Source organism: Argentina silus (assembly GCF_951799395.1).
Source record: "Argentina silus genome assembly, chromosome: 15".
Taxonomy (NCBI): domain Eukaryota; kingdom Metazoa; phylum Chordata; class Actinopteri; order Argentiniformes; family Argentinidae; genus Argentina; species Argentina silus.
This window is the reverse complement of record NC_139669.1, coordinates 12,476,697-12,501,862: the sequence shown is the minus strand read 5'-3', so window position 1 is coordinate 12,501,862 and position 25,166 is coordinate 12,476,697. Positions and strand designations below refer to the sequence as shown.

Below are 25,166 nucleotides of genomic sequence, written 5' to 3'. Positions count from 1 at the left end.
CAGCGTGTCTATATACTGTAATTCCATGAGGGATGGGTCGTGTGGGAACGCGACTGGACACGAAAATAAAATATTCATTCATTAATTCATTAATTTGTTCATTCATGTAGCATGTTGCTATAGTTTACCACTCATACTATTTGAATACCTTGCAGTCATTGAGAACCAACCAAGTCTTTATTTAGATATGTCTAGGAAAAGATGACCTTGTGTGACTTATCTCTTGTCGTGTTTATCTCGCTTCCTTCAACAATACTTGTTTGGCTCCCAGACCTGCTGAACTACCACATCCTGAAGAACATGCAGTGCGCGGAGTCCATCGTGTCAGGCACTCCCATGGAGACTCTGCAGGGCACTGTGCTAGAGGTGGGCTGCGAGGGAAATGAGATGACCCTCAATGGCAAAGCCATCATCCAGAAGAAAGACTTACTGGGAACCAATGGAGTCATCCACTATATCAACGAGCTTCTCATTCCAGACTCAGGTATTCAAACTGTTAGACATCTGCCCCCCTTATGTTATGATAAGTAATGGTAATTTATGTCTGAGGTCTGACTTTCCAGGAAACCAATCTTTGTGTGTCAGCTCCAAGTCACTAGCTCAATGCTTTTGTAATGTCAAATCAAATCACTAAATTAAACTCAAGGTTTCAAATCATAAGATTACGATGAGTTTGTTCCATCTCTTTGTGCTTATATTAATGGGTGATGAACTTTTATTATTATTATGTCTCATTTAAAGCCAAAACCCTCTTGGAGCTTGCCCAGGGAAGCACTATCACCACAGCAACAAAGCTGTTCATCGATGCTGGTCTTACTTCCCACCTTTCTGGCTCTGAGGCTTTGACCATGTTAGCTCCTCAGAATGAGGCTTTCAAAGGTAAGATCTATCTATCTATCTGTCTGTCTATCTATCTATCTATCTATCTATCTATCTATCTATCTATCTATCTATCTATCTATCTCTCTCTCTCTCTCTCTCTCTCTCTCTCTCTCTCTCTCTCTCTCTCTCTCTCTAACCGCTCTCTGCTAACAAATACTGTAGGAGTGGCATGAATCTATAGCTACTTTATTACGAGTGAAGTTATGAGTAGACCAGTGAAGTTACAAAGTTAAAGTTAGTTCATTTTAACAGATGGGAGCTTGGCAATGACTGGTGGATTGAAGAAAATGTTGAGGAATCACATTGTGAAGGAGCAGCTGTCATCCAAACACCTGTACCATGGACAGATGCTTGAGACTCTTGGAGGAATTAACCTCAGAGTGTTTGTCTACCGTAACGTAAGTATGACAGATTAAGCATTGTTAATTTTCTTTGTGGCCATATAGTTGGTATGAATACATGTTATCAAATCACAAAAGTACTCAATCAAGCAGAATTAAGAGATTGATTGTAAAGGAAATCTGTGCACAGTGGGAATAAGGAATGATTTCAAGAACTTCTGAAAGACAAATGCAATATATTACAACAAATACACAATCTAAAAGTAATTTCAAAGTAAGACAAAGTATGACAGTTGGTCTTCATTTTCTCCAAATACATTACATTAGAGCAGTGACAAGGGAGATTTTACCCCTGAAATGGGCATTTAGTCAAAGAACACTCCATAATGACTATACAGTACAGTATGTTTCAGTATGTTTCATGCTACTGGTTTTAAATCTTCCATTTACTGCTATGTTCTCTTGGGTGGCAGACATGGAGGATGTGGAGTGCTCACATTTCTGCTTTGTAATGAAATTTACAGACCACAAGAAATTTCCTCTCAGGTTTAGCAGAACTCTTTCCAGACACCAAGTTGTGTGTGCCATCAGTATGGAGAGAATCAAAGTCACCACAGGTCCTCAATGACGGGTAGAGCTCAGTTTCAAACCCTCTATGTCTGCATCTGTTTAACAGAGCCTGTGCATCGAGAATGCCTGTATCGCTGCCCACGACAAGACTGGCCGCTTCGCCTCCATGTTCACTGTAGACAAGCTCCTGACTCCTCCAATGGGTACCATTATGGATGTGCTGAAGGCAGATGATCGATTCAGGTGAGAATAGGATTGTTATTCAGTCATGCATCGTAGACTATGATAACTATAATAAGGCCTGGAGATAACACAAGTCTATTACAGAGCAACAGAGGAAATGGTGTTTGGTTTTATCTTATCATCAAAAGATTTCCCAGGTGGTGAATACCTAGTAACAAAACACTTTCAGCATTTTTTCTTTGAAGCTAAGAAACTCTGTAGCTAACTTCCCTGAGGGGAGAAGTCCCCTCTAAACCTCTGTGATAGTTTAAACAGGCTGAAAGGGAATATTCCGCTTCATTCCCACTCACTTTCAGAGACTTTCGTTTTCCGTTTCCTTAACATGTTTTCACTAGTCTTCAGAAGCAATATATGCTGCCATGATTCGGCTCTGTAATAACACATGTATTTGACACTTCAGAGACATAATTATTTGCCTTTTCTCCCATGTTTAAGTCATCTCTCTTGCTCTAAGGATGGTCTTTCAAATTGGGTGTTCCCCTCCTGTTTTCAGTCTCCTGGTTGGCGCCATCCAGACAGCTGGCATGACAGAGCTGATGAACCAGCAAGGCTCCCACACAGTGTTCGCTCCCACCAACGATGCTTTCAGCGCCTTGCCACGGGCTGACCTCAACAAACTCATGGGTAATTGTAACAGACACCTTTCAACCATGTGTGCTCTATCTATCCAATACAGTATGTGTGTCATTGCTTACTTAACAATTATGTGTTGGCTAAAACCAAAAATAGAACCTCAAAGCAAATGTTAGATGTGTAATGAAACATGACAAGAACTATTTGGTACTGTAGGCCTAATTGTAGAAATTATTTATAATTCATTCATGATTTGACTTGCTTTGCTAAAACAGTGTTTGTCCAGGGAAGAACAATACATATGTTCTACAGATGATCTGCCTTGGACTGCTGTGAATGAATATATTGAATAAGGAAAGAGAATAGACTTATTTGAATAGACCTACAGTAACTACACCCAGGAAATGATTTCATTATGGAATGCAACTCAGATGCTAGTCCAAGTACGTATGACTGCCAAACAGCTGCCTTTAAATGAATCCAGTTGTACTGTATGTCCCTAAATGACTGACACAATCACCTTCTGTACTGCTCGGATACCAAACCATTGTAGTAAAATCCTGCTTAAGTGGTAAAGGATTGCCAAACTATTCGCGGAACAATTGAGATGATTATGGAAAGGATGTGGTTTCTGCAAACAATCATGTTGAATTTCTATGACTTGGCAAAACAACAAGGATCTAACTGGACTTGTTGTGCTAAATGCATTCGTTTTCTTACTGGCAAGTGTTCTAACCCCTCTGTCCTATAACATACATGCAGGCAACCCTAAGGGGCTGGCCAGTGTTTTGAAGTACCACATGGGTGAGGAGATCCTGGTTAGTGGAGGAGTGGGCTCCCATACCAGAGTCAAGCCTCTGTTGGGTGATAAGCTGGAGCTGAACATGGTGGGTACATGTAGGGCCCCATGATGAGTTTATCATGATGTTTTGATGTTTTGGTTGAATACTGCATCTCTGAAGGGAGGATGTCCAAAGATAATACTTACTTAATGGACTTAATGGATGATAGATTTGAGGGGGCCATCTATAGGATACAATTTATTGATATCATTTTTGATATCAGCATTAAAAAAATGCTAGATTGACTTGAACCTCTGTTGTGATGATAGGGATCACCTTAAAAATGTCTATGTGTGTTTTCCTATTCTTCAGCGGAACTCCACGGTGTACGTCAACAAGGTTCCAGTTATTGAGGCCGACCTCATGGCCACCAACGGGGTTGTCCATGCTGTTGGAGCCATCATAAAGCCACTGCGTAAGGGAAACTTCTCTCTTATCTATGCATTGTCAATAATAATAATAATAATAATAATAATAATAATAATTCATCCTGAATGTTACATTGTTACAACTCTCTCATTATCTATTTCTCCCCCAGCTCCCAAGATGGATAGGGAACAAGCTGATGGACCTGTTAGACACGCCTCTGCTATGAGAGTAAGACATTCTCAGACATTCTTAGACAGCAGACATCCTGCAGACAGCCAATAGATAACTTAGTTATGTACTTGACCTGTTTGATAAACTACAACAATTGAATAATTCAATGATATGTTGTGTTTTCCTCCCCACAGTCTGACTCACAGGTATTCAAAAATGGTAGGTTCTCTTCACCTCTGACAGCCCACAGGTTGCATGTCAAACAATGGCTACATTTAGAAAAGGAAACAACCTGAGCACACTGACTTTCTTGCTACTTCACATGTATGTGGAAAGATACCAACGTTTCGGTCAACAGAGCTTAATCAGGGTGTTTGACAAACAATAGCTTAATAAAATAAATACAATTGATACATTTTAAGAAGTCCTACTTGTAGATACCAGTATTGGAACATATTTAATCACAATATATTATAGGCAGTAACATGCAGAGCGATGCATATGCTACAACAGTATGTTCAAGGTTCATTGATGTTGTTATGATTTGTGTTCCAGATGATCTCTTCCAGAAGGTCATGAAAAGCCACTCCAGCAGGACAATGACTCGTGTCCAGTAGAGAAGAAAATTACCTACATAAAGATAATTCCTTTTGTTTCTGGAATATCTTCTTACCTTGAATTCTCAATCTAAGTTTGTCAAGATTGTCAATTTAAATGAACCAGTACTAGGTGAAAACAGAGGTGGAATATTCCAAAGGAAAATGTTGTACAATTGCTTTCATGTACCAAAGACCAAGATTTTAATTTGAATTGTCGTCGGTTTTCTTGTATGTGAGAATAGTATACCTAGAATAGCAACTAGCTATGACTACACACATACTGTAGCTTTATGAAATTGTTTTGAATATTCACACATGTGACTTCTGTCTATCATTGCAAGTCTGAAAGTTAACACAGAGATGATTTTTTTGAGAAATGTATACAGTATTTTGTTTTGATATACATGTAGCATGTTTGCATGGTTTGAGCTGGAACAAAAAGCTATTCAGGCACACATAAATGGAGGTCAAATTCATAACCTCTGAGATCTGATTATTTTTCTTCTTTTTAATTAAACCTGTTTAAATGCACCCATATACAAGTCACTTGCATTCCATTTGTAACATACTGTAGCAATATATTTTGTGTGGAACCAAAGAAGCCAATGTCTGCACATTTCCAAATAAAATGTTCATTTTGTAGCCACAGAGTTCAAGTCTGGATTTATTCAAGTCTCTCCATGATGTACTCAAATGTTTTGAGGGTGTTGGCACGCTTTTATGTTAAATTGTATTATATTGTCTGCACACAAGATATGTTCCCTCTCTTTGCACTAACTCCTGCTGACAGCCACCTTTGACATATCTAAAACTAATCATATCTGAGTCCAAAACCAATACCTCCATTTTTCCCTTAGCAGTGCCTTAATGTATTTTCTCTGGAGGGAAAAAAAATTCTGGAAAGAATTTACTGGAGGGACCCTCACTTTGAGTTACAGTGTCTAGGGAGAGCCCCCCGGGATGGAGGTTTTACAGGAAAGCGTTGTTCGAGACGCAGATATATGTGTGCAGTAGCCAGCTCTCAGTTGGCAGGCCTCAGGAGGAATGATCCGGAACAGTGATTGAAACATTCCAAAACTGTTTTACACTCTTGTCCACACACAAGCTGTTTGAGCCACAGGGGGCAGAGCGACCACTGCTTGAAGGACTGGTTACGGTGCCGCTGACTGGATGCCAAAAAACTATTTAACAAGTCTAAATATTGTGAGGCAGATTATGGAGCAAGCAAAGGTCACAGCTCTCATTAGTGCATGGGATTCCCACAACCACTCTTTAATTTCAGAGTTCAGGTTTTAAGACATGTTGCTCCAGGTAATAAATTGATGAAAGAATGTCACAAAAATACATCAGCAACTAGTTCAAATATACATTGTTGTAGAGATTAGAGGGCACTAACTCTTTGTAAGACATTTTGCATGGGAGTTTGATGTGCCTTTGGGTATGCTGCCAATAACGTCAAGATGAAAATGGTCTTTGTTTATGTTCTTGTTCTCACTACATGCACTTCACAGTATATCATATCAGCGGTACACTGTTATTACTTGTAATGAATACTAATTATGCTGTATTTTCATCAGTGATTTTTTTTCTTAAGGAAACATATTAGCAGTGTTAATGTCAGATTTTTATGTATAATGTACAGAAAAACATTGCAGTGACACACCATTTGGTATGCAAGAGCCATGCTTATGTTATGGCTATAGTAAGCTACTGGTTTCACTATCAATGTACCCATTGTGTATATTCAATCCTCTGTTTCATTCTTAAGTCTACCTCCTGGAAGTCAGTTGAGCCCCCGCTAACACACACTAATGTTGAACACATGTGGTATTACTAACCCCATGAAAATGTAGCTTTTTCACTCCATATACAGTATCTCGTGGTCATCTACTACCTGTGAGTTGAACACTTCTCAAGTACACCTTGCCCTAACTTTTTCCACTCTGATACAGAGGCATTTGATTTCCTTATTGATTAAAAAGGAGATGATTGACAGGTAGCATAAGCTTAGATATCATTTACCAGGAGAGGTTAGTGGAGGTTGTAATGCCAGGAGTACTCAGGCAAAGGACTCAAACGCACAACGCAATAGAATAGTCTTTACTTTCAGAAAGGTTCGGTACACAGGTAGGCAGTCAATGGGCAGGCAGATAATCCAGGAAGGGGGTAGGCAAAGCAGGGTTTGGTCCACAGGTAGGCAGTTCAAAAAGGCAGGCAGACAATTCAAAAAGGGGTAGGATAAAAGACAAAGGCAAAGTCAAAAACACATTCGGCAATCAAAAACCAGGAATACTTATCACTAGGAAATGCTGGGACACGAAGGTACAAAGACGAACTGGCACAGAGACATGGGAACACACAGACTAAATACACAGGGAAGGATGATGAGGAACAGGTGAAGGGCGGGGTCGACAATCACACAGGTGGGAAACACACAAGGGCAGGTGGTGAAGTGTCTGAAACGAGAGACATGGTGAGTAACACAAAAATAAACAGGAAACAATAAATGAATAACATGAAACAAAGACAAACATAAACTAAGAAACAGGACGAGACGTTTACAGAGGTAGAAATCAGAGGACGGGCTCATTGTAATTCATGCATTGGAATGAGGAATGGTTTCAAACACACTTGTTTGATACAATTCCTTATTTCATTTCAATGCATTACAATAAGCCTGTCCTCCAATTTCTATCTCTACAAGCCTCCACTGTAATTTACATATCTATATTGAAATTCAAACAATGATTATTCATCTCTGGCAAGCGGTTGAGGGAGTTTCAAAATGCACAAGCTTAACTAACTTTAGTTAGATCTTATAAACTTAAAAGTTATTATGTAAGATTTGCTTCCCTCTCTCTATTGATAGATGGAGGCAGATGTTTTGCCTCTAAACGGAGGCTCCCTACAAGATGTATGACCTGGGGTCCATCTGTTGCCCTCTGCTACGGCTTATTAACATGTGGAGGTTTGACCCAACAATGTCCCACTTATATCCAAAAAAAGAACACCCAAGATGAGGGGAGTTTGGGAACCAGATAATGTGGGCATCTCTTACAGTGTGGATGAACTGCACTGTAACTGCTCAAAAGGTTCTGTCAAACAATAAGCCCATTCACATGTTCTCTCTGAATGCTGTTTGTTTAGTCTCTGTATCTTGAAATACCAACATACACATGTGAACATCAAAACCATGTAATTCAAATATACAGTAACTGTAGATGCCACACTATCTCTGACATTTATGAGAAATTGGATAGGCTTATCAAGAGAGGATTGTTTAGGCCTACATGACATTTTCCTTAATGGCAAAATGAATATTTAATCAGATGTGCTAGAGGGTGCTATAACAACAATCTAATGGGAAATGTGATTGGCAGGACAAAGAAACGCTTGTACAGTATCATGAGGTTGTTTATTAATTGTAAAGTGAAAATGTATGCAGTGTAGGGTTTACCTGTAGGAAGCATACATTTCAAGCAAGATGAAAGGACTGTTTCTTACCCTTTCTTCATGTACCTGGGGTCAGTTTCCCGAAAGCTTTGTCGCTTTATTTATTTTGATGATCCAGGCCCATGCCTCTGCTAGACCAGCAATTCTTTATTTAATGAATTACGTTCTTTCACGCACAGCAGATTGACCTGGATATTGATTTTACAATTGTCACTCTCCAGCAGCTTCGTGGCTGGGTTGTAGGGAGAAATTAAATACTGCTTAAGCTATGAAGCTTTTGGGACAATCAAGGAGTAATCTTGATCAGACAGGTATCAAAACTAATTTTTTTATCTTTAGAAATACAGGGTATTATGTATCTTCCATCTGTTTCCCACATTGTCTTATAATCTGCATACTTCCATACTTTTGCCTAGGAGTGCTTGTTGACTTTAAGACCAGAGGAAGGAGTTGAGTGACTCTCTTCTTGAATATTTAAACAGGCCTACAGTGAAGATTGCATGCTAATCAGTTTTTGCTTGTAATTTGTTCAGTTGTTTTCACCTCCTACTCCCATCATGTTGTTAGGAAATCCTCGACCAAAAGGAACAATACGTTGTGTAAAGGTAAAGGTTGCCCACTGGTGGCTGACCCTTTCAGTTGCATATTATTTAACTTTTTTTTTTAGGAGCCATAGGATGATTGAGTTAATCCTACAAGTATTTTCATCTCATAATTGTATTCAAATAGATGAAGAGTGCAATACATCTGAAATGTGTTGCAACATAACTAGTCGAAATAATTCCAGACATTATGCCATCTCTAGTAATTAATTTGGAATGGATAGCAACTAACTACTGTCCGGACTTTCCATTGGTCGCCGCGCTCCGAATACACTCCAGACAGAGTGGAGCCAAGTTGTGTGACGTCCCTGAGCCGTAGCACAACCCTAGATTCAAGCTTGAAACTTGTAACATTTGAACTGATGATACTCACCGCAGTTGGTTACAACATCTGACTTCAAAACATGAGGGTGAATTATTGAAATATGACAACCATTACAGAATAGATCTCAGAGTGATCAGTACAGTTTCTTACACACAGCCTTGCTCAGTATAGCCCCGCTCTTAAATCATTATAGTTCTCACAACTTCTGACACAATAGTGTGTTCTTTCTATTGCTCTTTAATGACTTTACATAGTGTTGTGTTCAAGTGAAGACTCGTGACAAAGTGTAAAATAGATGTACAACGAAGTAGATTCTCAATTTAGCGGAGGGATATGCGCTCCGCCTCCAGTCTTATTGACGCCAGGACATGGGAATCGGGAGAGTGGGGGAAAGGCATTGAAAAAAGAAAATGAAAAAACAGCTTCATGTCGGAGTCCTTTAAATACTGTAAGGGAATAAGGAAGCTTCCAGCCTGCCTCAATTCTTCAAAGGTATGCGATGAAATGATATGTTATCCTGTAGATAAGCATGTTTCAATGGGCACAAAATAACTAAAATGTAATCAGTAAGTTGGGCTTGGATTCGTTTCCAGAGGGGGTGGGGTGTAGCTAGCGCGAGCTGGTTAGCTGCAAGCTAGAGAAATGATTGAAAAAGTTTTCTCTGTGGAGCGGTGAGGAGGGAGGACGCTAGAAAGTAAAGAAAACACAACAGTTGGCTATTAAAGATGTGCTTTCTGTTCACATTGTAGACATGTGTTATGCTGTAGCTAATAAGAGTGAGATGATGATGATGCATAACCTACCAAATAAAGTATCAACAGCCATCCATTTGGTTCGGCTTGATACAGTAGCTAGCTAATTAGCATTTAGCGTGTAATGTGTGTGGGCAAGTAAGTGTTGAGCTGACTTGGCTAGCTAGCTGGCTAGCATTGCATGACTAACAAAGCTGTATGAGCTGCTTGCTTTAAAGTTTTGTTTAATGCATTTACGGTCCTCTTTGACAAACACACTGTAGTCACACACGTTACTGCAGATTGTTGAGTGAAAGTCACTGGCTTCTACTCAGCTTGTTGCTCTAGCTAAGCTACTTCGCTATTCATTAAGGTCGCAAATGGAATATAAAATGTCCAAGTTGTTAAACGTATCTCAATTGTGACAAAGATATTTGCCAAACGTAAGTAAATGTCAACAGGTAATGAGAAAATAATCAATGTTTGGCCTGGAAATCCATGATGATGATGCCACCATATTCCAACAATAGAGCATTTTGATTAGTAAAGTATGATGTAAAACCCAAGGGAGAGGGGGTGTATGGTCTCTGAAATAATGAGACATTTGGCAATTAAGCAATATCCCTTGAGCTTCCCTGGGATGGGGGATGGAGAGACTGCTATGTACCCCATGCTCAGTCACCTGCATCATCCATTGTCTGTTCTGTTCCACTATTCATATGCCATCAAAGGTTTCAACATTATATGTACTGTTCTCACAGCCCAGTGCTCTTTCCCAGAATAATGCCAATGTCAAGAATATAACCTGCCAGATGCTGTGAAAGCATCCATATTACTTGACAACGACCTAAAACCAGAGATTAATCTACAATGTGAAGCATTGGCTGGCTTTTAAGGCCAAGGATGGAAGGGCTCTTACTGCTGGAGAAGGGGTCAATCGCTCAACTATTCAAAATATAACTGCTTCACGTTCTGTATTGACAATACAGCTCAATGTCAGCTGTGGCTAGGCTACATCCCAGCATTTTAATGTTCAGCCAAACACCCATTACTGAAACAACATTGAAGTGAGCAATATGTCCAGAGCTCCCTTGATCAAACGAATATGAATGGTGTCAGAACCTTGGGATCCAGATCCCTGGGTGTGTTGGGGCTTGGGTAGTGCTGCTGGACTGAAGTGATGCTGTTATCAGCGCTGGACTCTCTGAGCTGTGCACCTCGTTTCCTGTTCTTAAGATTAGTGTATTGCTGTCACCGTTCACATGGCAATAAAGGCCCAATGCAGACAGCTCAATGAACTGATTATTCAGATGCAGATCTGCAGATTAAAATGTTAAAAAAAAAAGCCCCATGTGGTACTGTACTATTCTCCTTCATAGGGAAACCTAAGGAAACACAGTTATGTACCAATTAGTGCATCATCACCAAACTGTTTCGAGCAAGGGATGTAGGTCCACTATAGTTATCGATCTTGCTTTGGGATTTCTGAATTTACTGTGTAGGGGCTGATCTAAAGGCCTAAAGCACATAAAGCACTTAATGCTTTTTTTTGTTTCAGGTTAAGCTAACAGGATTTCCAAGATTTCAGGAATCGAAAAAACCTATATTTGTCCTTCTTCAGAGAAAAGATGAGAAAGCTCTTGAAACGCCAGTCTAACTCTATTACCCAGCCTAAATTTCATTAACTTATAGATATCCAGACCTGAATGGACCAAGCCAGTGAAAATACATTTCTTATATTTCACATGATCACGGCCCATATCACCTCCCCACAGCCACAAACCTCGCATTACCTCAAAAATGAATAATTTCTACTGTGTTGAGGTGTTAAAGTTTTACTTATAGGCTGTGCTTTTATTTTTTGGTACTGTAACAATGAAGCGGGAAAATGGTGTCAGTGATCTTCAACAGCTGTGCAGCGAGGGAGGGATATACGGGCAGGGATGGGGAGAAAGGAAGCAACTCACAGTGGCCTGACATCCTCTTTGCTGTGGCTGGGTTCACAAGGTTTTCAACAGCTGCTGCACCATGTCTGTCTGTCTGTCTGTCTGTCTGTCTGTCCACCCAGGGATCTTCCAGGGTGGGGCTTTATGGGACTGTTGCTTACAGATGTGAATTAGTAATAACCTGCTTATTTGTAGGCCTGCTAAACTTTGCAGACACCATAGCCTAGGCCTACGTGTCAAAACTGTCATAATGTAGGCCAAAGTGTATGCTTGTGCTATAGTGTCTCTGACATTCCGTAGATTTCAGATGATGAAGAATCATTGCAGATGTGTGCCGTGCATGTTGGCCGACAGTGCTTGCTAAACAGGTTATGTGGGGGACTGTTGTTGTTTTTCACTTGTATGATGTTTGTTTTAGTGTTACTGTACAATACTGCTAACACACTGTCTCTTTTTTTTTCTTTCTTTTTTTTAAATATTTTTTTTTTTTAATTTTTATAACAGGTTCCACACAATACTGCTACCCCTAGCCCTGGCCCTGGCCACCATCTGTAGTTTGGCATGGACTAAACCAGTGACTCAGTGCTGGTGAGAGAGACACACAGAGAGTGAGAGAAGAGCGGAGATAATAGGTTCTTTCCTATTTATATCTTTGCCTATTGACTGTAGTTGTAAATCCTCTGGCGTCTTTGTCCAGGAGTCCTGATCTCAACTCGTTCCGTAAACTAGCGCCTCGCCACATTTCCCTCAGTGGTTGTGACCCAGCTACATCCACCTCACGGCAGGGCCTTCCTGAGCACCAGCAGCTGCGTCCTGCCTCCATTTCCTGTCCTTGGCCGTGCAAGGCTAAAGCTTCTCCACTCCCTCACCCCCACCTCCCCCTTACACACACACACACAGACACAGGCTAACACACCCTCCCTGTTGACTGCGATCCAAGAGGACTCGACTCCCAAACTTCCCCCCCTGGAGCATCTCAGCACAATGACCACCATGTCCAGCCTGTTCTCCTTCACCAGCCCAGCCGTGAAGCGGCTGCTGGGATGGAAGCAGGGAGACGAGGAGGAGAAGTGGGCCGAGAAGGCGGTGGACGCCCTGGTGAAGAAGCTGAAGAAGAAGAAGGGCGCCATGGAGGACCTGGAGAAGGCCCTGAGCAGCCCCGGGCAGCCCAGCAAGTGCGTGACTATCCCTCGCTCGCTGGACGGCAGGTTGCAGGTGTCCCATCGTAAGGGACTCCCCCACGTCATCTACTGCCGGGTGTGGCGCTGGCCTGACCTGCAGTCTCACCATGAGCTCAAGCCCCTGGAGGTGTGTGAATACCCCTTTGGCTCCAAGCAGAAGGAAGTCTGCATCAACCCCTATCACTACAAAAGAGTAGAGAGCCCGGGTAGGTATCCAAGTGTAAAATAGCAATGTGTTCATTATCATGAATTGACTCATCCTATTAAGTTGAAATATAATGTGAAATATCTTTCAAATTCAATAGAACATTTAGCCTACTATTCAAAACAAACAGAAGTGCTATGAATATGTATTATTTGGTAATTTGATGAACTTTTAAGACATTCTGAATGAATGGGTTGTTATACATCACAAGCTAGTTTAAATCCTGATCCCATTGATGTCCATGTGAGAGGCAGCCTGATCGTTTTTGACATGTGCTCTCCTCCTCTGTGACTGACATGTGATTGCTAGCTCTGTATTGACCAATCGAGGGCAGATATCATATGTCACTCAGGGGAGACAGCCAATCTCTCATGGAAGCTAGATCCCCCCCCCCCCACCCTCATGTTGTTTTGATGAAATTGCCTTGGGGCCCTGAAACTCTAATCGGCATATGAGAGTCAAGGGTATAAGCACTCTCATGTGCCTTGCAATGATGAAATTATGGCTATGACCATGGCTATATATAATATATTCAATGTGTGCTATGTTCACTACCTAGTATGCACTACCTAGTATTATGTAGTAATGTCTACTATGTTTTAACTGGTGCCAATGTCTTTCCAGTACTCCCACCGGTGTTGGTACCGAGGCACAGTGAGTTCAACCCCCAGCACAGTCTCCTGGTCCAGTTCCGCAACATGACCCACAACGAGCCGCACATGCCCCTCAATGCCACCTTCCCAGAGTCCTTCCAGCAGCACAGTGGGGGCAGCTCCTTCCCCATCTCGCCCAACTCACCCTACCCGCCCTCACCAGCCAGCAGCGGCACCTACCCAAACTCTCCTGCCAGCTCCGGGCCCTCCAGCCCCTTCCAGCTTCCAGGTAGCCACTCACGTACACTCCAGCACCCTTTGTGCCTGTCAGTATAGCTGGGGGGGGGAATTGTTTCATTAACATATTCTCATTTTAGATAGTTACAATAAAGAGAAGTGTTCTATGATCGGTTTTCACCTGTAAGGTCCCCCATCCTCCCCTCCCCCCCATTCCCCATTTTGGTTGCAAAGGTGTATGGGTTCATCAATGTGCGTTAGGACCAGGACGTACCTGCCTTTTGAAAGCTGTGTGCAGACTATTTGGTTTGATTTCAACAGTATAAGAATCTGATAAGTTATGATGATAGGCCACACAAAGCAGGGTCCTGACAGGGAAACAATGTAAATGCCAACTAAGCAGTGCACCAAAGCCAGGGTGACTGATGACTCCCATGTGTTGAATGTCATGCTGGTGAGTGAGTGCCCATTGCTGGGCACCGGCCCGCTGGCCTCCCCATTCTGTATATCCCAGATCTGCTGATGCACACGCGACCACAGGCTGCATGCAGTCAGGCATAAGTAAGCTAATGTTTAATGGCGTGGGGAAAGGCGGGAGCTGTTTTTTTTTTTTTTTTTTTTTTATTGTGCTGAATTGCCTTGTTCATCATTGTCTGGATGTCCAGCACCGCCATCACATTTGGTCAACAAGATGTCCACGTTTCATCTGGGTGCCGTGCAACAAGAGCAGAGTTGACTGAATTGTTGATCAGTTGGGCTAAATGTGGGCTAAATGTTTCTAAGCAGTAAGACGATGTAAAGACAATTCTTGACATGAAAATAGATTCTCTTGGCGAATGGTGGGAACTGGGCAATGATCTGCTGATATTTCAGACTGACAATGTGTGAATCATTTGCCATGACGTTACTTTAACTCTGTCCTTGGTCTTCCAACTCAGACCTTGCTTGTCTGTCATCTTTAGTCACAAACACAAAGATTGCCTCCCTCTGAATGGTTTCCTTTTTTCTCTCTCCATAAAGTGGTTTTGTAATGCAACTCTGCTAGGACCGGCAATAGATTTTTTTTAGATGTGAAAGATGTGTGAAATTAGACACTGCTTTTCCGGTGAAGATCGTGTGTGTGTGTGTGTGCGCACAGCCATTTGTCAGCAGCAGCTGGTGTCCTCCTCTTAACTGTTCCTTTGTGGCGTTTCCTTTCCAGCTGACACCCCACCCCCGGCCTACATGCCCCCTGACGAGCTGAATGGGCAGGACAGCTCTCAGTCCATGGAGACGGGGAGCAGCATGGTGCCCGTGAACATGCCTCGAGGAGGTGAACAGTCTTTACACATCTCCCCCCCCCCCTTCCCCAGTTTCTCTCTGACAGCACCACTACTGTTCAGCCCTCTTTGTAGTCTGAAAAAATTGGCATACGCCCTAGTTAGTACACTTTCCCAAAGAGAATATCACATGCAGTAATATGCCATCTGAAAACTCCACAACCTCCACTTGAATTCTTTCACTAGTTATATACAATGAAGTTAAGATGTAGAGACTGTTGAATGAATGGGCATTGCTATTTTGTGTTTGTTGCTATTGTGCATTTCAAGATTATGCGTCTCTTTGGTTTCCATGTGAAGACCTGGTAGAGATGTGCCTTCCTTAGTGCTCTTCCTCAATCCTGCTTCTCTACGTTGTTAGATGTGCAACCAGTGGAATACGAGGAGCCCAGCCACTGGTGCTCTATTGTGTACTATGAGCTCAACAATCGCGTGGGCGAGGCCTACCACGCCTCCTCCACCAGCGTGCTAGTCGACGGTTTCACTGACCCGTCCAACAACAAGAACCGCTTCTGCCTGGGCCTGCTCTCCAACGTCAACCGCAACTCGACCATCGAGAACACTCGCCGTCACATCGGCAAAGGTGCGTATGAAGACGAATTCAAAGGAAGATCAGAGGAGATGTCAGACAGTGTGCTGTTGTTCTAAATAAGAGGTGTCAACGGAGTGAACACGTGCTCAGTTAAAGTGTGCTTTGGCTTCGGCTAATGACCTGGAGCACTGATGCACTTAAAGCAGTTTAATGTGGTGAATCTTTATGTTGTTCTGTGAAAACAGTTTTCCCAAAAATAACAACAACCCCTTTGGTGGTGATTCTGTTAACCAATTACGGTGCAAAATTCATTTTGGGATGGGGGGGGGGGGCGGGGGGGGGGAGGAAATCACTGGGGTTCTTGTTTGTTTCATCGTCCACCGAAAAAAAAGTTGTCATGGCAATCGTGTGTGTTATGAGCTGTCTTTTCCTTTCAGGGGTGCACCTGTACTACGTTGGAGGAGAGGTGTATGCTGAGTGTCTGAGTGACACCAGCATCTTCGTCCAGAGCCGCAATTGCAACTACCATCATGGCTTCCATCCCACCACTGTCTGCAAAATCCCAAGCGGCTGCAGTCTCAAGATCTTCAACAACCAGGAGTTTGCTCAGCTGCTGGCCCAGTCGGTCAATCATGGCTTTGAAGCAGTGTATGAGCTCACCAAAATGTGCACCATTCGGATGAGCTTTGTAAAGGTATGCTGTGAGCTGGGTTGAAAACGTATCATTTGTCAGTAGTAGGAGGAGAAAAATCCAGTGCTTTGTTGACCATTCATAACATGTCTATAGAAATCACAACATAAAATAAAACATGTTGAGATTTCCATCAGGGCTAATTATTTTTCTCCCTCCACAGGGCTGGGGAGCTGAATATCACAGACAGGATGTCACCAGCACCCCCTGCTGGATAGAAGTGCACCTGCATGGCCCTCTCCAGTGGCTTGATAAGGTGTTGACACAAATGGGCTCTCCTCTTAACCCCATTTCCTCAGTGTCCTAATGATGGCCCCCAGATGGGTTGGGAGGTTTTCTTTTACCTTTTTTTTTTTACGTTACTTTTTAAAATTTGCAATGTTCAATGAGAAAAGGAGGTCTTAAAGGCTGAACTGTTTACACTGCCTGCAGAAGGGATATTGAACCCTAGAGCAGCAGAATTATGTTGAGAAAGAAACTGAGGCTACGCGCACACCTTGCGGAGAAACAAAATCAGAGTAGCAGCACAAAATGGACAAACTACTGCTCAACACTACCAACACCTGCATCTAATAAGAGTAGGACTGGAAAGCATGTGCCTAAAAAATGTTCAGATTTTGCATACAAAATGTTTGTGAATGACTGTCTAACATCTTCCTGTATGTTTAGTTTTTGAAAGAAACAAAATTAATTGTGTATCACTACTCCACCTTACATCAGTCAAACAACTTGCAATTTACTGAGAACCTTTTTCTTTGCTATGTTGTCTAATGCCAGCTATTTACAACTAAGGTGTAGATGCCATTATACGTTTACTATTAGAGTCAGATCTCATAACAAATGTTTCCTTTTTATAGTTTCTACTGCTAGAAACAAAACACTGAGTTACTGCCTTTTAAATAAAGTATGTCTAACTGATAAACTTTGATATGGGAGATCAATTACTGAATGCTTTGATCAGGTGATGAGCTAAAAAAAAATAACTTCTTCAATGTCATTCAACTTTTATTTTGAAATATAATTGAAAATCATTGTCAACAATGTGTGTTCCTTTGTACAGATATGCTCAAGTGAAAGAATGAATGTTTCTATACTCACTGCATTAACAACGTAGGTCTCTTTTGGAACTTGTGGAGGCAAGGTAAGTTTCGGTGTAGGGTACCATGGCATTATGCTGATATGAGAGGATGTATGAAATTAGCATAATATAATAAACACAGGTATGGATAACAACAACCGCTTATTCTTCTGTCTTTTTGTTTTTTACTATTTTACTTGTCAGTTGGCATGTCATCTTCTGGACTGAGCCAAAGGTCTAGTGGGTAATTTCCTGTAACTATCCTCACTAACTGTAACTATGTTTGCCCTCTCTCGCTCTTTCTGGTATCATGACATTTAGCGTTTAATAACTTGATACTTTTTTTCTTTTTTTATTCTTTTTTTTTTATATATATAAATATGTTGTAGTCATTCCATGGGAAATTATTTCATTTGCGAGTTTGCGTATATAGGAAGTCAACTTGCCAGACTTCGATTGGTGGAATAATTATCTCTGCTTGACCATTGGTCCGCGTAGTTTAACGCAAGTCTGCGGTCTAGGCGGTCATGTTCCAGACTACATTTGGTTTCGTAAAATAAACATAAAATTCAACACTTGAATTATTTTTTTACATGAAAGACCCCATGTAGTTACAGCCACGACCTAATCATTTTGTGAGAGTGGAAGCAATTCATGCCTTCTTGAGTGTTCTAATAAACCACTCTGCAACAGACCATATCCAGAATTGAGCACTGCGCGTCGCTGTCGGGGTATGCCACGGGGAACATGATCCATAACCCATTGTAGATGGTCGCTGCACGAATTCCCTGTACTGATTGATGGTCAGAGAAATAGTTAAAATGTGACGTTGCATATAAGCGAATTATTTCTTACGAATATAATCAATAATTATTGTCACTGTTATTCCTCTCTTTATTTTCCTCCTGATGGTTCAAAGTGGTTCGGATTGCCCCCGGAAGTGAGGTGGCCACTCTGAGGAGCAAGCCAAAGATAAACACGTATCAGAGAGGTGTCTTGGGGCTGGGGCATAGATGTTAGAACATATCCAGCTAAAAAGGTTGAACAATTAAAATGTCAGTGCAGGTAATACGGTAGAGGAAGGCGCCGATATATTCGTAAACATCGTTTACTCCTTACAAGGCGTTCGACAAGCCGAGCAAGTGCATTCCGGACTAGCGAAAGCGACATCGAGTCGGTAAGTCCATATTAGTTTCGCGTTGCACTGCAGTACCAGCAGCATAGCTAGCCAGCTAGCTTGATATAACCACCGTCTGCACAGTGCATACATAGCCAAATAATATCGTATCGTTCGAGTGGAACAGTTGCTAATGATACAGTTCCCCCTAGCTTTGTTTCCATCTAAGCCAGACTGTCTAACTGGTCAGGACATGCATGTCGTTAGCTAACTAACGTTAGCTAGCTAGCTAACAAGCAGTGTAGCATGTCATCTGGCTAATCAAGCCACCATCTGGGACGTGTTGCTTGATGCTGAATTAGAAATTGTATTTGGATTTTAAGGAAACAAGTGCGACTTAAGCTGGCAAGATCATTCTAGAGCATGACCCATTGGATGTCACTGACTTTCAATTTAGTTCAAACATGGTTTATCCAGAGATTTTCTATATAGAGAGAGGCTTTGGTATATCTTTGCTCTAATGTCACTTGTCAGTTGTAGGACAGCAATTATGTCATCCCGGAATGACAACAGGATTGTTCTCGTCACAACTGCTCACTTTTTTCTGATATATAGAAACGTCTGGCTCACCCCTCAGTATGAATGTGTTGCACATCTTGTCCTACCCCACAGCTGTACCTGAGTGCACAATGGTACGAGCAGCCCTGGTGACAGCCACCAGTCTGGCTCTGACTGGTGCAGTGATTGCACATGCCTACTTCATCAAACACCAGTTCTATCCTACTGTGGTCTACCTCACCAAGAGCAGCCCCAGTATGGCGGTGAGTTCAATTTATCTGCTTCACCCCTTGACTGTCTGATTTTTCTTCTCTACCTGCAATGTGTGAGCATTAAATTGTAGGTAGAACACACACACACACCATACAGCATCTCCTAAATGTAATAAAAGAAGCAGATGCTCATGTTTTTTTGCCGACTTTAAATGCCTTCTCTGTGTTTCAGGTGTTGTACATCCAGGCATTTGTGTTGGTGTTCCTGTTGGGAAAATTCATGAGGAAAGTCTTCTTTGGACAGCTGAGAGCTGCAGAGATGGAGGTAAGTGTCAGACTTAATCTCATTGTTATTTTTGTTCTTGTTCTGTTGTCTGGCATTTGGCCCTTGAATTAGTTGCTTATATTATAATAGTTATCCTGAAACGTTCAAATATTCCGATATTTTCTTTCCTTCCGTGTCCCCTCAGCACCTGATAGAGCGGTCCTGGTATGCCGTGACAGAGACGTGCCTGGCCTTCACAGTTTTCAGGGATGACTTTTCTCCCCGTTTCGTGGCCCTCTTCACCTTACTACTTTTCCTCAAGTGCTTCCATTGGCTGGCTGAGGATAGGGTGGACTTTGTGAGTGACAATGGATGGATTGAAGCATTTGTGGGGGGAGGGGGGGGGGTGTTTTCTGATACCCAGAAAGGAAAGTGCCTGATCTTTTGCCCTTCTCACCCTTTCACTTAGATGGAGAGGAGTCCTAATATATCTTGGATCTTCCACTTCAGGGTGTTGTGTGAGTATGAGCGATTCACTTTTAACCATGAATAGCCTTACTGTGGGACTCCTTTTTTGTGAGCCACTTCTGTAATATGTGAAACTGCTATTTTTGGTCCAGATTCTATCGACCAAGCTTTATGCAAATATGTCAGGCTGCACCTGGCATCAGATGCACCACAGAATATGGAACATAACAACAGAACATTCATTGTAATGCATTTTTATATTACTATAAAATATATTTTAGAAGAAGTTAAGAGTCGCCAGATTTGACAGAAACCGATAGTGGAAAGGCCTATTCTTAACTACTGTTACCTCACACATACAGCTCTCATGGGCCTGCTGGGGGTTCTGGACTTCCTGTTTGTTAACCATGCTTGTCACAGCATCATCACACGGGGAGCCTCGGTCCAACTGGTCTTTGGGTTTGAGGTGTGTAAACCAGTGCTAATGACTTTGTATCGGCCCATTTTTGTCATTGGAAATTACGTTCTGTACAGTAATACAAAGTGCAAAAAGTTTAGGCCTATTTAATGTATTACCTATGGGAAGTGATATTCATCGTCTTGATTAAGAATCTTAGAAGTTGGTATTAAAGCAACACTCTTCTCAAATACTAAAGGGTAAAATCTATGTTGTTACCCCCTCCCCTCCCTCCTGTGTATCTTCTTAGTATGCCATCCTAATGACCATGGTACTCACCACCTTCATCAAGTATGCCCTCCACACTATCGACCTACAGAGTGAGAACCCCTGGGACAACAAAGCAGTCTACATGCTCTATACTGAGCTCTTCACTGGTATGATAGCTTGCTCACTAATGATCGCCATTAGTCTATGTCTTGTTAAATAAAATGTTGCTGAATGATGCATGTACTGAAATGGAATATTATATCAAGTCTTTGAAAACATAAACATTCATTTAGGGTATTTTGATTTGACTTACTTTGATATTTTGTAATATACCTTTTCCAGGTTTCATCAAAGTGCTCCTGTACATGGCCTTCATGACCATAATGATAAAGGTGCACACCTTCCCCCTGTTTGCCATCCGCCCCATGTATCTTGCTATGAGGTGAGCACAGAGGCTTCTCTGAACCTGCTAGGCTGTCTGGAGATTGTCACATTACCTGATCTACTACATACTTCCTGCATCCACTCTACTGTTATGTTGTTTGAGCAGAGCCGATATTTAGCTCAACTCTTTTTGTGTTTTGAGTCTGTATTTTGCTCTCCTTTCATAGGCAATTCAAGAAAGCTGTAACAGATGCGATCATGTCTCGGCGAGCCATTCGCAACATGAATACACTGTGAGAGACTCATTTGTTGTTAATTGTTGTAATTCCATATCCACAATGGTCATCATTGACTTGACTTCGGTGGAGCTGCTTTGTCAGTGAACCTGTATTTTTGTTTTTCCCTGTAGTTACCCAGATGCTACTCCTGAGGATCTGCTGGCCTCAGACAATGTGTGTATTATTTGTCGTGAGGAGATGGTTACTGGAGCTAAGAAACTTCCCTGCAACCACATTTTCCACTCAAGGTATGTCTGTTGTCTAAGCATAGCCAGTAAGTAAATGAATACATGACATCTACTCAGAAAGTATGTATGTATTCAGACATGACAGTTTCATTCCACTGTAGGTATAACCATTTTTATTATATTTCCTTAGTTTGACTACCTTTTTGTAGTAATGGTTTGTTTTAACCTGTCATGTTTACATTGCAATTAACACCTCTATAACTGTGTGTGTCAGTTGCCTGCGCTCCTGGTTCCAGAGACAGCAGACCTGTCCTACCTGTCGTATGGACGTGCTCCGGGCTTCAAACCCCAACCAGACACCTGCCCCGGCTCCTGCCCAGGCCCCTGCCCCAGCAGCAGCACCTGCCAACGTCCCAATCCCCCCACCTGGGAATGGTGAGCAGCCCTCAGTTAACTCTGTCTCTGCTTAGAGACCAGGGCCTGTATTCACAGAGCGTCTGAGAAGGAGTGCTGATCTAGGATCCGTTTTGTTTTTTTAGATCATAATGAAAAAAGTTTTATTGACAGGTGGGGACCTGATCAGCACTCCTACTCTGAGACCCTTTGTGAATACAGGCCCAGATATTTCCCTCAGTTATAGTGTGACAGGTTTATAAGTATGACAATTTAGAGCAGGCTCTAAATGATGCAGGTATTGTCTACTCATGCAAAGTTATTGGCTGACTGTACGACTCACTCACATATAATGGAGGTGAAATATTTAAATATGACATGGGACCTAGTAGTGTTTTTGGGAAGTCAGTATATGACCACAAACAAATATTAAGCATCTCTCTTTTGTCTCTTCTACAGTGGCTCCAGGAATGATGCCCCACTTCCCACCAGGGCTGTTCCCTTTCTGGGGCCCCTTCCCTGGGGCAGCACCCCCTGCTGGAGCTCCTGGCCCCCAGGGAGCTGCTGACGCTCCACAGGCCAACACAGAGGCAGGCCAAACTCAGGGATCTGGTGAGACATTCCTCCTCTCTTGTACTAGCACTGACGTGGATGAATGTCATGTCACAATTGTCATGATCCTCTCAGAATTGAAGGGTACACACGCTCGCCTCCGTCCTTCCATCGTCCCACCCACTATTGTTATTCTCTTGATTCGCTTTCCGGATGGGTCGCCAGACAACATGGCCACATCTGATTCTAGCAAACTGTAATGCACTCATTAAGTCGTCTGTCTGTCTTTTTTTTTTTACTATATTATTTTTCCTTGTGTAAATTAGGCAGTCGCTCAACCGCAGCCGGTACAGATGGCGCTGCTCCTGTCCCAGGAGGTGTTATGCCAGGATTCCCCTTCCCCTCCTTTCCTCCACCACCTTTCGCCTCAGCGCCGTGGTTGCCTATGCCACCACCTCCACCATTTGGTAAGCAACGTTAGTCATTCTTGCACAATAATGAAGGCGCCTTCCCACTATAATGCAGTTGAAACTGCACCACCTTTTCAAACTTTTGTCCTTTCTGTGAACTTCATTAGCTCTGAGATTGTTTCTAAAGTCTGTATTTTGACTGTTATCTTGAAGAAGCTCATGTCTGTCTGTCTGTCTGTGGGTGGTGTCCCAGTGTCGTCGATGCCTCCCCCTCCCCCGGCCCTCTCCACCATGTCGGAGGCTGAGCTGAGGGAGCTGGAGCAGGAGGGGCGTCGGGGCCTGGAGGCCAGGCTGCAGTGCCTCCATAATATCCACACACTCCTGGACGCTGCCATGCTCAACATCCACCACTACCTCACTACTGTCGCGACTCTCACGTACGGATGTCCTTTCATATGTTTGTTTTTATATTATGGAAAAAGTAATGTACAGCCATGGATACAGTACAGTATACAATGGAGCAAGACAACCGTACACTATGGGTTACAGTACAGTTAAACAGGTGTAACAAGTCTGTGCTCTCCATCAGTTAAACAAGTTTAACATGTCTTTTTTTTTTTCCTTTATGCCCCTATCCTCTCCTTTTGATATTTCTGTACTTTTTGATATTTCTGTATAGTTCCCTACTTTATGGTATCAATTTATCAACTTGATCAAGAGTGCATTCTAAGGATACGATTCAAAGTGTCCTTAACGCATTTTACTTTGGAATTGGGAGTTTGGTAAAGGACACATATTGTCTTGTTCCGTTGAGCTGTATGTCATGGTTGTAATGGTGTTGTCCTATCATCTCCCCAGCCCTCCTCGGTCAGGAGTCAGCAGTGGAGGAGTCAGCAGTGGAGAAGCCAGCAGTGGAGAAGCCAGCGGGTCAACCAGGACAGAGTCCACTCCTCCAACTGCCACCGCTGAAAACCAAGAAAACCAGGAGAATGACTCTGAAAGGGGTAAGTCCTTTTATATGCTGAGAAGTCATCTTAGATGAGATCCAATTAGAAGCAGCACACTTAATTGATGGTCATTTCTCTCCCGTTTGTTTGGTCCGCTCTCACTTTCCCCCAGCTGAACCTGAACCCGTGAATGGTGCAACAGGCTTCTCCGAGCCAGCGGACTCAACCACCTTTGTCGAAAGTGAAGAGAAGAGGGATGAAGAGGGCGATGGAGACGACGGGGAGCCCAACACTGCAGAGCTGAGGCGTCGCCGCCTTCGGAAGCTCGAGACTACACCACCACCACCTGACCACTGATACACAACGATTGATCCTGACTGATGGATTCTGGAAATGACTTATCAATTCATTATTTTAGTCATTTTTTTTTTTCCTCTGGTTCCCCTCTCTCTCCCGGCTCTGTGTCTGTGCTGATCACTCGGATGGCCAAGAGGAGAAGAACTGTAGTGCTCTCCCACTGTTCCAGACTTCGTTGGAACACATAGCAAGATTATTCTTTTTCTACAGACTGATATCTATATGATCCACAAGCAGCTCTTTGTTTGCCTCACAAATAACCAAGGAATGATAATTCACGTACAGGCCTGAATTCTTGGTCAGTGACAGGCGGACAGTGTGTTTTCAACCTCAGGTCACTGGCGCTTTAAGTTTTCACCACTGTAAAATTGATCACCCCTATTCTCCTGCTTCTTCAGACCATGTTACAGAGTGAGGTCTGACCCATTGAATTAAATGAAGGGACATCAAATTGCAGCCGTAGTGTCCGGAGTGATGGACTTAGAATGGGTCTTTTTCTTTTTGTAATTCTTTGTTTTCTCTGTGATTTCTGGGGCGTCTAGATTTTTCTTCGAGGGAGTATAATAACTTAAAAGTGGGTTGATTTAACCTGTACATACTGTATAAAGAGTTTTAATAGAATGATCTGTACATACTGCAGAATAAACCATTCAAATGGAATTTCACAGTATCAGTGTGTATTACATGGATTTGTTTGCCATGCAATGGTTAATAGTTGAATATTCATCTCTGAATGATCACTCCATTGTGCATATTTGCAAATGTCGTGGATAGTGAGAAAAAAATTGGACACATTCCATGCTCTTACCACAGGACATACTGATTTCTCTCTCTAAGATATAAAGTGGTGTACTAGTCTTGGACATATTATCAATATAATAGCCTAG

General features: G+C 42.4%; 3 protein-coding genes across 3 annotated transcripts in view; all 3 read left to right on the top strand.

The window, feature by feature from the left end:
- tgfbi (transforming growth factor, beta-induced) overlaps positions 1 to 5,232 on the top strand; it is an 11,814-nt gene extending 6,582 nt beyond the window's left edge. The window contains exons 7-16 of the mRNA XM_083685856.1: positions 196 to 484; positions 742 to 879; positions 1,135 to 1,280; positions 1,900 to 2,036; positions 2,530 to 2,660; positions 3,372 to 3,496; positions 3,764 to 3,866; positions 3,990 to 4,048; positions 4,186 to 4,210; positions 4,547 to 5,232. Of these exons, the coding sequence (XP_083541982.1) occupies positions 196 to 484; positions 742 to 879; positions 1,135 to 1,280; positions 1,900 to 2,036; positions 2,530 to 2,660; positions 3,372 to 3,496; positions 3,764 to 3,866; positions 3,990 to 4,048; positions 4,186 to 4,210; positions 4,547 to 4,608 (1,215 nt within the window). The 3' untranslated portion in view covers positions 4,609 to 5,232. The remainder of the gene's footprint in view (positions 1 to 195; positions 485 to 741; positions 880 to 1,134; positions 1,281 to 1,899; positions 2,037 to 2,529; positions 2,661 to 3,371; positions 3,497 to 3,763; positions 3,867 to 3,989; positions 4,049 to 4,185; positions 4,211 to 4,546) is intronic.
- A 4,114-nt stretch (positions 5,233 to 9,346) lies between these two features.
- Positions 9,347 to 17,638, top strand: smad5 (SMAD family member 5). The gene is made up of 7 exons (XM_083686155.1): positions 9,347 to 9,462; positions 12,152 to 13,034; positions 13,658 to 13,915; positions 15,065 to 15,175; positions 15,544 to 15,765; positions 16,152 to 16,408; positions 16,569 to 17,638. The coding sequence occupies exons 2-7, from the start codon at positions 12,632 to 12,634 to the stop codon at positions 16,710 to 16,712; spliced, it is 1,395 nt and encodes a 464-aa protein (XP_083542281.1). The 5' UTR covers positions 9,347 to 9,462; positions 12,152 to 12,631; the 3' UTR covers positions 16,713 to 17,638.
- Positions 17,639 to 18,476: 838 nt separating this feature from the next.
- Positions 18,477 to 24,939, top strand: syvn1 (synovial apoptosis inhibitor 1, synoviolin). Its single transcript, XM_083686866.1, has 16 exons — positions 18,477 to 18,660; positions 19,273 to 19,421; positions 19,603 to 19,695; positions 19,841 to 19,993; positions 20,105 to 20,153; positions 20,466 to 20,569; positions 20,811 to 20,937; positions 21,113 to 21,212; positions 21,382 to 21,447; positions 21,564 to 21,680; positions 21,895 to 22,055; positions 22,473 to 22,625; positions 22,892 to 23,032; positions 23,229 to 23,412; positions 23,834 to 23,979; positions 24,095 to 24,939. The coding sequence occupies exons 2-16, from the start codon at positions 19,290 to 19,292 to the stop codon at positions 24,277 to 24,279; spliced, it is 1,911 nt and encodes a 636-aa protein (XP_083542992.1). The 5' UTR covers positions 18,477 to 18,660; positions 19,273 to 19,289; the 3' UTR covers positions 24,280 to 24,939.
- Positions 24,940 to 25,166: the final 227 nt, after the last annotated feature.